This window comes from Emys orbicularis, chromosome 8 (assembly GCF_028017835.1).
Source record: "Emys orbicularis isolate rEmyOrb1 chromosome 8, rEmyOrb1.hap1, whole genome shotgun sequence".
NCBI lineage: Eukaryota > Metazoa > Chordata > Testudines > Emydidae > Emys > Emys orbicularis.
Genome location: NC_088690.1, coordinates 35,038,161 through 35,056,192, shown reverse-complemented (window position 1 = coordinate 35,056,192; position 18,032 = coordinate 35,038,161). Strand labels below are relative to the sequence as shown.

At 37.9% G+C, this 18,032-nt stretch overlaps 1 protein-coding gene across 1 annotated transcript; it reads right to left on the bottom strand.

Moving 5' to 3' along the window:
* Window positions 1–1,258: 1,258 nt before the first annotated feature.
* DR1 (down-regulator of transcription 1) lies at window positions 1,259–18,032 on the bottom strand. The gene is made up of 3 exons (XM_065409199.1): window positions 17,305–18,032; window positions 9,998–10,161; window positions 1,259–3,627 (listed from the first exon to the last, which is right to left on the bottom strand). The coding sequence occupies exons 1-3, from the start codon at window positions 17,522–17,524 to the stop codon at window positions 3,481–3,483; spliced, it is 531 nt and encodes a 176-aa protein (XP_065265271.1). The 5' UTR covers window positions 17,525–18,032; the 3' UTR covers window positions 1,259–3,480.

Genomic DNA, 18,032 nt, shown 5'->3' with positions numbered 1-18,032 from the left:
GTGTGTCCTTTGTTTAAGGGGTTGTTCGCTCTTGGGACTGAGAGGGACCAGACATCAATCCAGGTTCTCCCCATCTTTCTAAACAAGTTTCTCTTATTTCAAAATTGTAAGTAAAAGCCAGGCAAGGCGTCTTAGATTTACTTTGTTTTCTCAGCTTGTAAATGTACCTTTTACCAAAGTGCTTATCTTGTTTGCTATACTTTGAACCTAAGACAGAGGGGATTCCTCTGAGCTCTTTAAGTTTGATTACCCTGTAAAGTTATTTTCCATACTGATTTTGCAGAGATGATTTTTACCTTTTGCTTTAATTAAAAGCCTTCTTTTTTAGAACCTGATTGATTTCTCCTTGTTTTAAGATCCAAAGGGGGTTTGGATCTGTATTCACCAGGAGTTGGTGAAAGGAAGGAGGGGGGAAGGGTCAATCTCTCCTTGTTTAAGATCCAAAGGGGGTTTGGATCTGTATTCACCAGGAGTTGGTGAAAGGAAGGAGGGGGGAAGGGTCAATCTCTCCTTGTTTAAGATCCAAGCAGTTTGGATCTGTATTCACCAGGGAATTGGTGAAAGGTTTCTCAAGGCTTCCCAGGGAGGGAATCCATCGAGAATGGTGGCAGCGGGACCAGAGCTAAGCTGGTAGATAAGCTTAGCAGTTTTCATGCAGGCCCCTACATTTGTACCCTAAAGTTCAAAGTAGGGATACAGCCTTGACAGGAACATTGAAGATTTATATTTGATGAGAAGCTTAAAAACGAACAACTAATTTTTATAATGTAACTTATTTGCAATATTCTTTGCACCTTTTCTTTTCCCACTAGGACTGCACTGATTTCCTGACACACCTATTTAAAATAGAGACTAAGTAGTGACATCTGATTTACTCACCAAACTTAAATTTATAATGTCTTATGCCTATTTATTATTTGTGTACCAGCATCAGTAGTATCATAGCTCTAGAAATAGCTTTGTCTTTGCCACCCAGCAGAAGGAGGCAAGACATAAATGCAGTAAGTCCTACAAAAATAATGGCTAGTTTGTTCAAATTAAAAAATTCACAATAGAAATTTCTTCTCACCATAAAATTCTAAAAGATGTAATAAGTAATGTGTATCTGACTCTAGAGGTTTTGACTGTCCCTTTAGCACTGAAAAGCGGGAAATGCAGTTTTTAAACAAGTGAACCTGTTCACTTTACAAAAATGCAAATATTGCAAATAGGGAAAATATTCTTCCTGGAAGGAGAGTCAACATGACAAAACAGAGATACTGTTTGCAAGTATATAATTAGCTCAACTGAGCAGGAATATCATACAGCAGATTTTGGTTAGCCTTATCTTTGTCACAAAAATTGCTCACCAGTCAAAATGGCAGCAGTGCTTAAATAACCTTAAATTTCTTCCTTATAACATTGCAAATGCAGTGAAGAAAAGTTTCTATTCAACATTAAATATAAAAACCATTTAAAAAACACATCAGAATTTTATTGCTTGAAGAATACAGCATATGAAAAAAGCACAGAAACGTCCAAAGAAAAGGTCACAAGGAACCAAACGTACTATCCCATACATACCAGATGCAGTAAAATGTTAACCTGAATTCTGCATCAGAAAAAACAAGTGTGAAATACCTAATTTTGTTTACTTAAAAGAAAAAGACTCATTTAAAATAGAAAGTGTAAGGTGATACAGTACAAATTAGAAAAGCCAACACTGCACATTAACATTGTTTCACTAGACTAGATTTACTACCTTTGGTACTTAAGTCTTTACAGAAAACCACTTCCTTAGTCAAATCTTGTCCAACATATTTCATGAAAGTTTTTCAACTTAACATTCAACAAACTAATCTTTACTTTTTGAGCCATCACTGCACGGATGCATTTAGAAAATGTGCAAGTTTATTCAATATGTAACCTAACGACTCTAAAATTGAAATCAAAAGCCACTGGGTGATCCTTGCAGATCTGAATATATGCCAACTGTACTTGTTCAGATCTCTACTTAAAATGGGCACACTGTTTTCTGTTTATTTCGCTATGTAAACAGATTGCTGCACCCACAGCTTTTAGTCAAAAATTTTTACTAGAGAAACTTGTCAAGAGCATACTAAAAGAAAAGAGAGTGCATTCTTACACAGCTATCTGATCTGTTCGTTTTCACTAGTATGCAAGTGGCTTTTCCATTCTGCTGGAAACAAGAGTACCAGAACATAGGCCAACATTTCTTCATTCAACATTAAAATTCTTTAATGGACACAACTGTGGTCTATTTCTACACAAAGAACAGCTGCCCATCCATTTATATAAACAGAATTTTCAAAGTCAACCTGTCAAAAAGACTCCTTTCTTGTTCCTGATCCTTATCGTGCTGATTACTCTTGGGGCATACTTTCCTAACTAAACTTGGACAGAATCATTTGCACCTACTAACCTGTTTGAATGAAGAAAATGTTATTGTTTCACAAGGTAGCTGAGGAATCCATTGGTAACCTAGTCTGGAAAATGTTAACATTATGCTGACAACAATAACTAACTAATCAGGGTTAAATAAAAATCCCTCTTTTACTGAAACCAGGTTCATTAGCTTCAACTTTTGCCTTTGTAGGCTTGAACATTTAATAATTCCCAGTTAAGTCAATGGAACTAACACAATTCTGGTTCACCAAGTTCCAGCTTTACATGTGAACAATATGAACATGTCCGGACTACGCAAGTAATACCATCAATAACAGTTAACATTAAATTGGAGTGAAATAATAAGAATTATTAGTCAGTCTTTGAAATGAAATATCCATTGGTTCAGGACTCTTCATAGATATAATAAAATCATGGGTTTATTATTTCACCCCTATACAAAAAAAAAGACAGAATTTCTACAACTCCTATTAAACATACCTTTTCCTAGCTTAGTGAAAATGTATCTTTTCAAATTTGTAACAAATGTGGTATTTGAGCACATATAATATTTATTGCCATATATATATATCCTCATTTTTAAAAGGACAAAGAATTCAGACTTTACTATGCTGACCTCTTTGCTTGTTTCCATTATGCAGATTAAGTGTCTACTGAACCACTCCCACCCCCCCAAAAAAGAAAAACAATTAAAAATTCTCTATGTAAGATTTTATAGTTTAGTTAAAAGGGAAGAGAAATGCAAATGTGGATTTAGAGCTTCTGTATAAATCTCACTATTTTATAAACTTGTTGTTTATTTTAACACTGTTTATTGATCAAATAAATGACACTGCTATCTAAAATTTCCATATACACCATTAAAAATCCAAAGTTGATATGATATTGAACCTTAAATCTTTAAGAGTTCAAAAAAAGACAGTTTTTACATGTACAGCACACAACAGCAGACATCCCTAGAATACCATGGCCAGTCCAAGATGCATACAAAATTACAGGTAAGCATTCATTTCACTGTTTTCATTGTGCAGGAAAGATATTTCTCAGTGGGAAGAGAAACTCAGCTGGTGAATTTCAGATATCATCTTCATCATCTTCATCCTGAGAGGATCCTGCCTGATTGGATGCACTGGCTGACGCAGCAGCAAGCTGTGCTTGTTGGGCTGCTTGTTGCATCTGTAGCCATTCCTGCTGGGCCAGTTCTGCTTGCTGCTGTCTAGCCTGAAGACAGACAAAAATTAAATTGTTAACAAAACCCAAGACTTCCAATATCCTTTTAAGGAATTAGTATAGCACACGGGCAAAGATTACATTAATGGTCTAGCAGAAACTGCAGGTGCAAAGTACAAGATTTATACCTAAAAATAATCACTGTACATAAAGGGTGTTCAAAATACTGCAATGCTTTGCATTGATATTAACATTTTTTCTTCACGTTGGCATAACCTATTTTTATGGTATGCTGTACAACCATCATTTGGAGCATTTATGCTCAGAAAACCAAAGAGGTTGGGGTAAATAAAAATGTACTTGAAAAAAACACCAAAATTTTGGGGGTTGCACAGGATCAGAGAGGCACCACTTTCAAATGAAAAATTAACCAGGAATGTTGCAGAGTGGCTAGAATTAGCATTAACAAGTCCTTCCACCACTTATCCACACTGCCTAGGAAATACTGACCAGGAAGTCCAGGCCTTACTTTAAGCAAGACATTATTAAAATGGTAGTTCTAACTAAGAAATCTTAGACTTTAAATGCAGTGCACACGGATTAGGATGATGCTGACTAATACTTCACATGTTTAGAAACCAATTCACTCTGAACATATGTTTGTTACGTGTGTCCTAAACAAAGCATGAAATTAAATTAAAAGGAAAAGTGGAGGGTGAGGAAAGTGAAACATGCACAATATGTTATAGTTTGAAAGTGTCAGAACTAGCGAAGTAATGTAACAATATTCTTATTTAATAAGGGCCTAACCTTTGCAGCTGAACCTAAATTCAGCCCTATCATCCTCCACCTCCCAACACCGTTTTTGCTTCTTTCTGAAATAAGAGTATCAAAGATTTCCCCATCTCCAAAAGATTGCTTGGTTTTGTTACATAAATATCAGGAATGTTAAGTCTAGTTTTGCTAGATGGATTTTCAAGATTCTCAGAAGTTTATTGTGAGTTAACTTTCCTCAATTCAAGGAGAAGGGATGTTTGACATTTGATAGGAAGTCTTTGTTAAATGATTGTTAGGTACTGAAGCTGAGAGTATAAAAAGTGCAAACAAAGTAAAAAGTTTTATTAGAAGTCCCTTCTCCTCTCAACTGTCAGCTTTCACTTGCTTGTGATGTCATATTTTTTCTAGTACTTTAGTCACTATAGTCGCCTCCAAAAATAATTGGTCAACTGACCAGTCAAACATTGGCCAAATATTTTAAAGCACTAATTTATTAGAACAGTAATAACAGTAAGAAAAAAGAGTAAGCCTTTATGGTCTCCAATCAGCTTAACCTTAGACAGACACTTATGCCTAATTACAACAACAACAAAAGTTCTTAACTGAGATATTTTAACTAAGAAAAATGTGGAACGCAAATAAATGAAATTCTAAAAAATGAAAGAATGGTACAATGGTGCAATCAAAAAGGTAGGCCACTGCCTAAATCAGGGTATGCTTGCAGGAATATTTGAGACGATTTGACAGTTGTCATACAGGTGATTACTTGAACAGCTTGCCAAGTCCACTTAAAACCTGAATTTGCACTGTAAAAAAAAAAAAAAAAAAAAAAAACAGCAGAAAAAAATCTTTTGAAACAAAAATCAGGTCTTCTTTATAGATAAAGCAAAATAGAGCAAAAGCCCATTTCCCCCCTCTATATAGGACACTTTTAAAGTTAAGTTTACATTTCCATTCAAATCCCCTTTTCATTTTGAATTTTCCAAAACTGGCCTATCAGGCAGAAATTTTCTGAACCTACTGTCTACCTAAGGATAATATTTTGGAACATTTCAGCAAGGACAATTCAGTCAGTCAATAAGAGTACAAAAAGATACTGGCCCTATTCCAAGAGTTGTGACAATTCTTTGAAAAGCTCTAGCACAAATGTGCTGGATTTAAAAAAAGCTGACATCTGCAAAGGAAATAACCCTCACTGAAAAGAGGCTTTAAATGTTTCAGTTAAAATTATTCATATGCAGTCACTAGGGTTTAAAGAGAATCAATTTATTCACAGTCGATACTTTGGTACACTTTTAGCCATTTTAACCAAAGTTCTAAACAAATGAAAGCAACACCTGAACACATTAGTAGTGGACATGCATGTCTAAGATACACATTCAATGAGGGCTCCATAAGAGTCAGTGGCTCTACAGCAGGTTCTCTCAACCTTTCTGATACCAGGGACCAGCTTGCTGCCTTCCTAAACTGTGTCAGGGAGATCTCAGGGACCAGAAACACTGCTCCACAGGACTGTGCACCTTCTGCTGGACAGATAATTCTGGAACTATTAAGTGCCACCAGATTATATAACCACTTCTTTACATTCTTTTTCTTTTGAAAATACTAGGAAACTCCATAAGGTTGCACGGCTAAGAACTCAGTCAGGAATTGCCAGAGTTAAGGTGTCCTTAATTTTAAATCTGCCTCCTCATGCCAAAATGCAGTATGCCAGTCTTTTAATTGCACAAATCAAGTCACTTCTCAAATACTACAACAATTTTTTTCCTACAAACTTCAACCTAACGTTCACAATGAATGAGGATGCCTCTTGATTTGGATTTATGCATTCATTAAGGAAGTTACTTTTACAAATAAAGGAAAACTAGGGCCCTGATCTTACCAACACTTATACACATACATAATTTCTCAGGTGTGTAGATGAATATTTTAAGAATTGTGATTGTCATTTAAGCAGCCAGTATTCCTTCTGCATATAACCACTGGTAAATTCTGGATTATCAATAGGACTAATCACATGCATAAGTATTTGCAGGACTGGAGTGCAAATACAGCACTTGTTCCAACAATACATACACAAACTACTTTGATATATTGTTGAATAAAATAAAATGCACTGTTTTAGAATCTGATCAGAGATTTTTGTACAATATCAAATGAGGACCATTTTAAGTTTCATTTATTGATCGAATACACAGACTAGTGCAACTTGAATGCACTAACAATTTTATAATGCATTTTTTATTAATCTCTAATAATTAAAAAATTAAATGCATACCTTCAGAGGACAGTGTCTACTAGATTAAACAATTTTAAAGTAAATCAAAAATCAGGTCTAAATTGATAATACCTCTTTAAATGAAATGTCAGTTAATTATTTTAATTCCTCATTATTTATATTACTCTCTCAGGAGTGTAAGAATATCCCTATCCCACCCATCCTCTACTCCTTTTGACCTGTGTAGAGTGCAGTTTTATTTAAGTTATCCACATTAAACTTCATTGCATTAAGCTTAAAAGAAAATAAAAACTTAAACTAACCAGTTTGTTATAAAACCAAACACTGCTTCTGCAGCAGCCACATTGGCTTTTTTACTCTTAGCATGAAGGGGGGGGAAAAAGTATCTATACGTTAATTTGTCACAGGACTATACCATTACATATGTTAGCCGTGTGATAAATTTCCAAAGCTGGTGAAAACTTCAACTGTCTCATCATCATCATCTATTTAGCTATAATGTACTTGGCACTTTACAACATACAAAAATAAAGTTTATCTGGGTTTTGGCATTACGTGAGTTTCAGTAAGGCCAGTGAGGAGAAGGTTGCAACTAAGATGTGAGATCACAAGGACCTGAATAAGCATTTTCACCATGGGAACAGAAAGAAAGGAAAGGATGCAGAGGACAAAAAAAGCAATATGATTTGCATATGGCCAGGATATAAGTGGTGTAAGAGGGAGGTGTTGTAGATGATTGCCACATTACGAGTCTGGCAGAATAGCGGTGGTATCAATAGTAACAGAATGGGAGAAGAGAAGACTGTTTAGGAAGATACATAATCAAATTTAGTCTTAGCCAGTTACACTTGAATTATCTGCAAACCATCTCAGAGGAAGTGCTGGAAAGAAAGGCTGAGTTGCAGGACCCTGTCTCACATGAGGTCAGGCATGGAGAAATAGATTTGAATTATCATCATCTTAGAGTTCCTAGTAAATCAACGTGATTATACATTATACACTCAAGGGTAAAGGGAAAACAGCTGGGGAGACACGTTAGAGATTTAGCATTGTTGTGACAAACAAACTACTAGAGAGATGGAAATTACCCTTTTCCCCCATGAAGTGATGGAGCCAAAACCAAGAAAGACATTTAAACTGAAATGATTAAGACACAAAATGAGTTACACCTAGCAAGGGACATAAAAGGCAATAAAAAGAGGTACTACAAATACATAGGGAGAAAGAGATGAAGGAAGATGTAGGTTCTCCCTTAGTGGGGAAGGAGAGCTAATAACAGATGACATCAAGGAGGCTGGGGTGTTCCCTATTTTGCTTCAGTCTTGGCTAAAATATTAAGTTGTGACTAGAAAATTAATATTAACAAGAATGGGGAAGGAACAAGCTAGAACAAGGAAAGAACAGGTTAAAATAGTTAGATAAGTTAAATATTTTTAAGTCGGCAGCGGCCAATGAAACTCACCTGAGGGTATCTAAAAACTAGCTGAAAATCTCAACCATTAGCAATTATTTGTGAGAACTCATGGAAGATGGTGAGGTTCCAGAGGACTGGAGAAGGAAAAACATAGTTCCTATCTTTAAAATGAGGAACAAAGAGGACATGGGGAATTATAGACCAGTCAGCCTAACTTTGAGACCTGGGAGATACTGGAACAAATTATTAAACTATAATTTGCAAGCATGTAAAGGATAAAATTATAAGTAAAACTGAACATGAATTTGTCATGAACAAATCATGACAAATCAACCTAATTTCCTTCTTTTATGGGATTACTGGCCTAATGAATGGGTGGAAGCCGTAGATGTGACATATCTTGATTTTAGTAAGGCTTTTGACACAGTCCACCTGACATTCTTATAAGCAAACTAGCAAAATGTGGTCTAAATGCAATTATTATAAGGTGTGTGAACAACTGGTTGAAAGACCCTACTCAAAGAGTAATTGTCAACGATTTGCTATCAGACTGGGGGGGCATTTCTAGTGGGGTCTCACAGGGGTTTGTCCCAGGTCTTGTACTATTCAACATTTTCACCAATGACTTGAATAACGGACTGGAGAGTATGCTTATAAAATGTGCAGAGCACACTAAACTGGTAGGGGTTGCTAGCACTTTGGAGGACAGGATTAGAATACAGAACAATCTTGATAAATTGAAGAATTGGTCTGAAATCAACAAGATAAAATTCAATAAAGATAAGTGGAAAGTACTACACCTAGGAAGGAAAAAAGCAAACGCACAACTACAAAATGGGAAATAACTGGCTAGGTGGTAGCACTGTTGAAAAGGATCTGGGGGTTATAATGGATCACAAATTAAACATGAGTCAACAACGTGATGCAGTTGCAAAAAAAGGTATATTAACAGAGTGTCATATACAAAAGACAGAAGGTAACTGTCCTGTTCTACTTAGCACTAGGGAGGCCTCAGCTGGAGTATTCTGTCCAGTTCTGGGTGCAATGCTTTAGGAAAGAAATGAATAAACTGGAGAGAGTCCAGAATAGAGCAACAAAAGTGATAGCAGGTTTAAGACCTATGAGGAAAGGTCAAAAAAAATTGGGCATGTTTAGTCTTGAGAAAAGACAACTCAGAGGGGACCTAATAACAGTCTTCAAATATGTTAAGGGCTATTATAAAAGTTGGTCTAAAGGTTGGACAAGAAGTAACGGACTAATCTGCAGCAAAGGATATTTAGGTTAGATATTAAGAAAAACTTTCTAATTATAAGGGTAGTTAAGTTCTGGAATACGTTTCTAAGAGAGGTTGTGGAATCCCTGTCATTGGTGGTTTCTAAGGACATGTGTCTGAGATGGCCTATGTACACATGACCCTGCCGCATCGCAGGAGGATGGATTAGATGACCTCTCAAAGTCTCTTCCAGCACTACATTTCTATGATTATAGTTTACAGAAATTGATCATTTTCTAAAATATTAGTTGCCATTTCCCTTCATATATACAATTGGACTAAAGAAAATCTGGTAATACAAGTAAAGGAATACAAAAAGTAGTTGAGAATAATTTTTTAAAACTCCAACATTTGTAAACGTTTCTGTAAAATAGAAATACATGATTGAGTGGCATGGCTTTGATATCACCAGTGGTAAAGTAATACATTTATTTAAAACTCAGACTAATAAAACTTACACATTTCTATACAATGTCTCTGGCGTGTCAGATCACAGAAGTAACAAAGAAAATTCAGCATCTAATTTATCCATTTGCATTTCTTGCCAGGTATATTAACTTTGCAAGGTCAGATTCAGTAAAATCTTTCATGGCCATGCAATCCATAGAACAGGGGATTCTTCTGGACTTATGCATGTTTCTGTGGCACTAAATCAGGGAGTGTCTAGTTCATTCAACCTCACATTAGATTTCTTAGTCAGAAATATTGCCTCACTCACTTTTGCAAATAACTCCTGTTGCTGCCTTAGAAGTTCTTCTTCAGGAATGCCAAGATTTTCCAAACGAGAACTGGCCTTTCTTCTTTTTAGTGCTACTGTTTTGCACTCTTGTAAGACTTCTTTTACCTCACTGATATAGGAGCCAAAACCCAAGCTTTCTAGTGCTGGAAAAAAGAAAACATGTTGATCAATTAGCATAACTAAAATTTATAGTCACATCAAAACAATTTCCTGTAATAAGACACCAACTTGTTCTGTCCTATAGATTCCTTATTTAAAGCAACCCACAACGGGTTTTTTTTTTTATTTGCATCTTTTTACTCTTCTGTAGTGCATGAAGGCCTAAGCGAGAGATTTTCAAACTGAGGGGCACAGAGGAACATTTGGGGGGCAAGCGGTGTCCCCAAGCGGCTGGGACTTGGGGAGGGAGCACTACCTCCAGCCCCCTGACTCACATCAACAAGCCATCCAGCCTGTGGGTCAGTGTCAACATCCACTGATGCTGTGCTGATTTCTGCTCCTGGCAGCCTCTGTGCCCAGTGCTGGCTCCGCCCCCAGAGACTGTCACACATGCCTTCCCACACCCTGAAAACCTGAGGGGCAGGTATTGTGTCTATATTTCTCTGGGTTGGGGCAGCACAACCAAAAATTATAACTCGGGGGGGGGAGGGGGGGAGAGAAGGGGAAGGGGCTCAGCTCCGAAAGTTTGAAAACCATGGCCTAAGTCATATTCCCCTACTCCCTTCCTGCACCAAAAGTGCACTGTCTTAAATCTTCAAAACTTGAGACTATCAAGTGTGCTCTTCTCTGGTTTTGCTGGTACTTTTAAATTTCTTAGCTATATTTCATAAAGGTGAGGGAACTAGTCAGAGAAAAACAGCAAGACAAGGAGACAGTTTAATTTCTTAGTTATAAATTTAAAATAATTTCATATAAACCAGACAAATGAATGGAACCGGTGCCATATTTCCCATTTTGCTTAAGAACAGATATATGGTAACATGTACCATACACACCACATCTGCCCAAAGTCCCATCCTTCTCCCATTTAAGCATAATGGACCAACCAGAAAAGTACATTTTCTTAACAGGCTGAAGTTAGCACCGATATGCAACAACTTGGCCATTTCAGGAAAGAAAGGATTGCTAATTTAAGACCCCACCCCCAATGTAAATAATAGTGTGTTGCATACCTAGTTGCAATTCAGTAACTGTCCTCCAACCCTCCCTAAAACGCTAAGACACTATTCCATCTTGTAGCATAGCTGGGACCTAATCATGGTTTTAATAGTCTCCACAAAATATACAACAGGTTGGATAGACAGCATCAGGGAACAACTGTTGTAACCAGGTTCCTAAAAGTTGTTTTACTGTAGATAGGATCCAACTCTTGTCCACATTGAGCTTTGAACCATGCTTTAAAGTAGTTTGAACTACTGGAAAAAGGGGTTCTGGATACACTGGTTTCAAACATTATTCAGCTAGCCACTGAAAATAGGATGAAAGCTACAGAAATATTTTGAAGAACTTGCCTCTGTACTACAGAGAGCATCTGCCTTTAGATTGCTAAATTGGTCTGCAGCCATGGGACTCTTCAATGCTATTAGATGCCCAAACAGCAGCAGTAACAACCATCTATTACTAGCCAGAAAATTAAACCCCATTTTAGCAGACAGAGACCTGTCACAGTGATTGATTCATTAGGGACCTCTATGCTTGATTATTGCACCGCATATCTAGGAATGAAGTCAAACCCAGAAAAAGCTCCCTGTGGTATAAAACACATCTGCTTAACAGAGGCCCTCCCCGTTATCACCTCCACCCTAGCATTCTGCTCTCAGACTCTATTCTGGATCCTAGTCTGTTTTAGATTTATCCCATTGAGGGTTTTGAGTACCAAGAGACCTGAGAGATTGCCTCTCAGCTCCATGAGCATCTACAACAGCAACATTCCAGTGAACAAAGAAACAGATGACAAATGAACAGTGGGCTTGGAAGTGAGAGAGATAGACCAGCTGCTTTGAAAGATCTTATATTTGATGAGAAGAATGACTATGGACCTCTCCACTTTCAAAAGTCAGTGTAAAACTAATTTCTTCAATTTACTGGGGGAAAGCTTAGTTCTTCACACACACAAAAGGTCTCCGATTAATTAAACTAGGAAGATAGATTATCTGTTTTTAATATACTTTGGAAGCATTACAAAACTACTGTGATGGTGGCCACATAAGTACCTGGATAAATAGCCCCTGACTTGAATTTGATTTTTAAAAAAATAAGAGGAAAAGGTTTGGTCCTTTCTTCACCAGACAAAAAGTGTTTGAAAACTAATTTTAAGCAACAGTTAACTTAATAAGACAAACAAGTACATTTCTTTATTAGTAAAATCTTTGATTATTAAAAATGAAAATTGTAAAAATAGAATTTACTTGTGACAATTCATGCTCTAGTTATTTTGTACATTTTGCAAATCTTAGACAATGAAAATCCATAAAGTCAGTCTTCCTTTTGTTTATTGTCAGTTTCACTTTTAAGCTGGCAAATTTAGTTGACTGCATCTTTTATCTAAATTTAATTTTTGAATAAAGTTTATATTCTGTTTTCAAAATTGGTTTTAAAGCCTATTGTAGAAAAGGCCAACTGACATACCAGTATTTTACTTTATCACTGACAAATATTTTCTGATGAAGTTAATGGCACAGCCTTCAACAGCTTTGTTATTACTATTTGCACATGTAGATATCAGCGCTCTGATCTATTTGGTTTACTTTAAATGCTACAGGTTTAACATCCACTAGATGTCTTAGTTTCAAAGCCAAGCAAACAGGTTTGACATTCTATTTCTAGGAAATAATAAAGTTTCCATAAATCACTAGATTTTAAAATTTGAATGCACTAATTTTAATTACTTATTCTTAATATTTGTATTGCACTAGCACCTACAGTCTCAACGGAGACTGAAGTCCCATTGTGCTGGACACTGTACAAACAGTGAGAGACAGTCAGGATACATCTACACAGCATTTTGGAGACAGCCTCTGAGCCCAGGTTGACAGAATTGGGTGAGTGGGGCTCACACTAATGCTCTAAAAACAGCTGCATATACAGCACTTGAAGTTGCAGCTCAGGCTGGAGCTCAGGTTCTGAAGCCCATTACCTAAGTTTTGAATTTGCCAAAGAAACCTTGGCTCCCATTATGAAAAACTATGCAACCAAGACAGGACAGGTAACATGCATGAGTTTTTGATTTTGTGATGCCAGTTTTGGTCTGAATATGCAATGTATGACTTCATGCTTCTCTTAGTGGTATGTGCCAGATCTGGTTAATATACCGAGACCTGGAGGAAGCTTTAGGCCCAGTTTTGTCATGACTGACTAATACAATTACGGTCAGACACCATGAATACCTCACAATAGGGACAAGTATCAGAGGGGTAGCTGTGTTAGTCTGGATCCGTAAAAAGCAACAGAGAGTCCTGTGGCATCTTTAAGACTAACAGATGTATTGGAGCATAAGCTTTCGTGGGTGAATACCCACATCGTCAGACGCATGTAACATGATAATACAAGGTACCTTGTGCATAGTGCCTGTTTGAAAGTTTGTATTTTATTTTTAAAATATTAAATATTTTGTATTTTAATCAATGTACAGAACGTTTTAGTCTTAAGTACTTTATTAAATCTAAAGAAATACAATAAGGAATACATCATCATGTGTGGGCTTGCATTTTACATACTACTTATGCAAATGCATTATTTAGAATAAGAAATACAACAATGAAATCTTCCAAATAAGTGTTTTTTCTAGGCTAGGTAGAGACTTGAATACTTTTAAATGTATCCTGTTATTCAACAAAACAACTATATTTCAGTATGCTGTGGTAAAATTAAGAGAGATTATACTGTCAATATTGAGTACAATAGCATGTAAAGCAAATAGCACATCTGCCATTGACTTCAGTGGGGCTCTGAGCAACAACAGGGATCAGCCCACATAGATCCAGTTGCACAGGGGTTCTCAAACTTCATTGCATCATGACGCCCTTCTCACAACAAAAATTACTACATGACTCCAGGGGCCGGGGGACTAAAGCCCGAGCCCAACTGAGCCCCACCGCCCCGGGCCGGGGGGCAAAGCCCAAGGGCTTCAGCCCCAAGTAGAGGACCTGTAACCTGAGCCCCACTGCCCAGGGCTGAAGCCCTGCGTGGTGGGGCTCAGGCTTCAATCCCAGGCGCCAGCAAGTCTCAGCCAGCCCTGGTGACCCCATTAAAATGAGGTCACGACCCAATTTGGGGTCCCGACCCACAGTTTGAGAACCGCTGCAGTTGCAGGATCTTGCTTTAAAAACTAAATCAGAACTTCCATTAATTGAAAGAAACAGATTAAATTTGCTGTGGGCAAGGAATCATACCAAAAGCTAGTAGTGTTCCATTAAACTTCAGAAAGGAGACTTCAAAAAGAGGAGGAAACTAATTAATAAAGACATTAAAATCGAAAGTAAATACATTAGACTCCTTAGACTCAATGGAGGCCACTTAAAACATACCATAACAAAGTCATGGGCATCTAAACAGAAAGGACCTAAACAAAAAAATAGTTCAATTACAAGATGGCAATGCACAAGATGTTACTTGACCCAAATAGGTATCTTTCAGAAAATGAAATCTAACCCCAGCAAAGCCAACAGAAAGAAAGCATGAACCATGGCAGGGAAAATTAGTAAAGTATAAGGGATTTTGAAGAGCAAATAGTCAAAGTCATAAAAAAAGCTACAAGGAATTCTTTAAATATATATGAACCAGAAAGGTTACAGAAGAAATGGTGATCTTCTAAAATACCGTATAGCATTTCGAATTTAAAAAAAGCAGAGACGCCAGATTATTTATTTTTTTCCAATTTTTCCCACAAAGGATGTTGGTGATACCTACCCTAGACCTACTCTTTTCAGGTATTCAACTGACATACTGATGTGTCAAAAAAAGGTAGTGCAGGAACAAGAAGATAAAGATAGTTCAGAAACAAGAGCCATATAGTATGGACCATGATCTCTGAAAGAATGTAAGAATGAATGGGCTGAGCTGCCAATAAAAAGATGTAATCTCTCATTAAGATTAGCTACTATACTGGTGTTCTGGAGAGTAGCAAATTTTAAGCAAGTAGGGGCGATCCTGGGAATACCCAACCAGTAAGCCTCATTTAAGTTCCAAGTAAATTGATTTAAGTGATAATTATAAAAATCTAGATGAATGTGACAGAAAGAGCAAACTGCAGCTTACTTACTAAAAAATTGAGCATATCAAAGAAATATTTCCTTTAGTATATTGATAAAATAGTGGGCAAAGGAGAACTTACTGAAATGTATTTGAACTTTCAGGAAGCTTTTGACAAAGTCATTGTAGACAACTTAAAGATAGTAGTCAAAAAAGGCAAAATAAGTTTTAGAATACAGAATGGGATAGAAATATTTAAATTATATGCACCACATAAATCTTAAATAATTTTCTTTAAAATAGTGATATTAACCCTCATGCTTCAAGGAATCACCTGATATGGTACTAATTCCTTCCTAACCTATGTATTTCTGAAGGATAATAAGGATAGCAATGAAGGTAGACGCAGAATATAAAATTTTATGACAGTAACATCCTTCTTACCACATTTGACCATATAAATGGATAAACATCAACATTCATTTAACAAAATTTGATTAACACTGACAACCTGGAATTCAAGAAGAGCTTTATATCAAAAATTAGAACTTTGAACATACTAGCAATTATAACTTGACAAAATATTTGTTAGTAGACAACACATGACAGATACAGTTTGTCTGTGGTAATCATTTCACTTTTTAAAGTCTGAGTTTGAGAGGATTTTTAAGAATCAATTTTACTGCAAGGCACCATTTTCTTAAAATGTTAACTATAACAAAAGTTTACATATGGTTCATATTTTCTTATACTGCTCTTTATTATAAGTCATCATAACCAGAGCTTGAAAAATCCACTTATATATAGCAAATAGGAAACTTTTTCTGGTGAGTGGAGTTAGCATACCTCATCAGAGTCTGCAGAATCTAATTAATTGAGCATTTAGTACTTATAGTTTCAAAAACAACTTTCCATGTGAACTGATACAGACTAATGCTGGATTGTTTTCCTGAGCCTGAAGTTCTACTGCTTATGCTGCTATTCACTGACTTGCCAAGCAGCTGAGTAAAACTAAAACTCTGATCACTTTCACTACTACCTTAATTCACAACTTTGTGGGCAGCAATGAAACTGTCAAGAATTGTGGCAGCTTTCTCAAGTATCTGAGAAAAATGAACATGATTCTTGATAGGAGCAGCCCATGTGGCTTTCAGAAGCAGCTGTGGAAGTAACCCAAGTCATTAGTTTCATTCTGTTACTGCTTGAGAAAACTATGAGCAGCAGTGTCAGGCACTGGTTCTAGTCACAGTGAAGGAACTCACAAAAAAGAAGGCTGGAGAGACCTAGAATAGCAGATACTCACCAAAATCAGGAGGCTCCAAGATTCGAGAGAGAACAAAAAAAGAACCAGAAAACTTTTCCATCAAGCAGCCACAGAAGGTGGGAGCCAACAGCCAGAATAGGGTGCAATGGCATATTTTTAAGTGTACACACCTATTACACCAAAACTGATACAAAAGATGAAGCCACAAAGCAAGTCCAGGAACAGTTTGGTAGGAATCTCAGTACCTTTCTTCTTACATCAGCTAGGGGGTTGGTTTATCATCAGGGGCAAGAGCCTGGAACTCTCTTGTGAAGCCCACCTCCCATCCCCATCTTATACAGAGTATCAGCCTCTCGTTTGCAAGAGCTTAGTATTTTATTTTATTTCTGTAAGAAACAGGGAAGTAATCTGCACAACCACCCTGAGAGATAATCCTCATTTCACAGGTATGGAAACTGAAGCACAGAAATATAAGTGACTCACCCAAAGTCACACAGGAAGAGAACAAGGGCAGGAACTGAAAACTCCTGCCCCCTTCACCACAAAAGTAGCCTCCCTCTTGCAATGCAAGGCAACAAATAATCTTACTCATGTTCTTAAAAATATTGACTTTTTCTGCCAGTACTTTTAGAGAAATAAATTTTAGGGTCATAGACCTAAAGAAGAGCTCTGTGTTGTTGTACCTCTCTCACCAACAGCAGTTAGCCAACTAAAAAAATATTACCTCACCCACCCTGTCTCTCTATTATCCCGAGACCGACATGGCTACAACAACACTGCATTAAACGACACGGTCTGTCATCTACCAGATGACTGCCCCCGAGGCACTCACCTTGTATGACATGCTCTGGGGAGATGGTTTTCTTCTCAGACTTGTTACAGATCTCATTGGCCTCCGAGGAGATGAGGTGGATGAATTCAGTGCAGCAGTTGACCACCAGCTCCCGGGCATCATTAGCCACCCGGACATTGGGGAGAGTTTCTTTGATCATCTTGTTAATAGCAGCTCTAGGGATGGTGAGGTCGTCGTCGTTTCCAGACGACGAAGCCATTATATTTCACACTCACTCTCCGAGACTCTTTGAACTCAGATCTTCAGATCCAGAGCAAGACACACAGGGCACCAGAGACCCGCTGCTCAGGGAGACCCGGGGCAGGTACCAAGCGGGGGATGAGAGCAGGTGCTGTGAGTCTGCGGGCTGGAGGACGCTGGGTGCGGGGCGGGTGCTGAGGGGACCGCGCGCTGGGGGAGAAAGGGAGGGATCAGATTCACGCCCGAAGGCGGGAGAGCGCTAGCGGGGGCCGGCGCGGGGCCCGCTGCCAGCTCCCCAGAGCCGGTGCCAGGAGCTTGGGAGCAGCCGTGGGAGGCGCTGCCCGGAGTTCAGGGCTCCCTCGGCTACAGCCTCCGCCACATCCTTCACGCGCCGCCGCCGGGTAGTCGTGCCATGCTGGCCGCCGCCTTGTGAACGGGAGCCGCAGGAAGCCGTCCGAAAAACCCGCGCACAGCTCGACTCGGCTCCGGCTCTGAACTCACCCAGCGGCGGCCGTTCCCTCAAAACC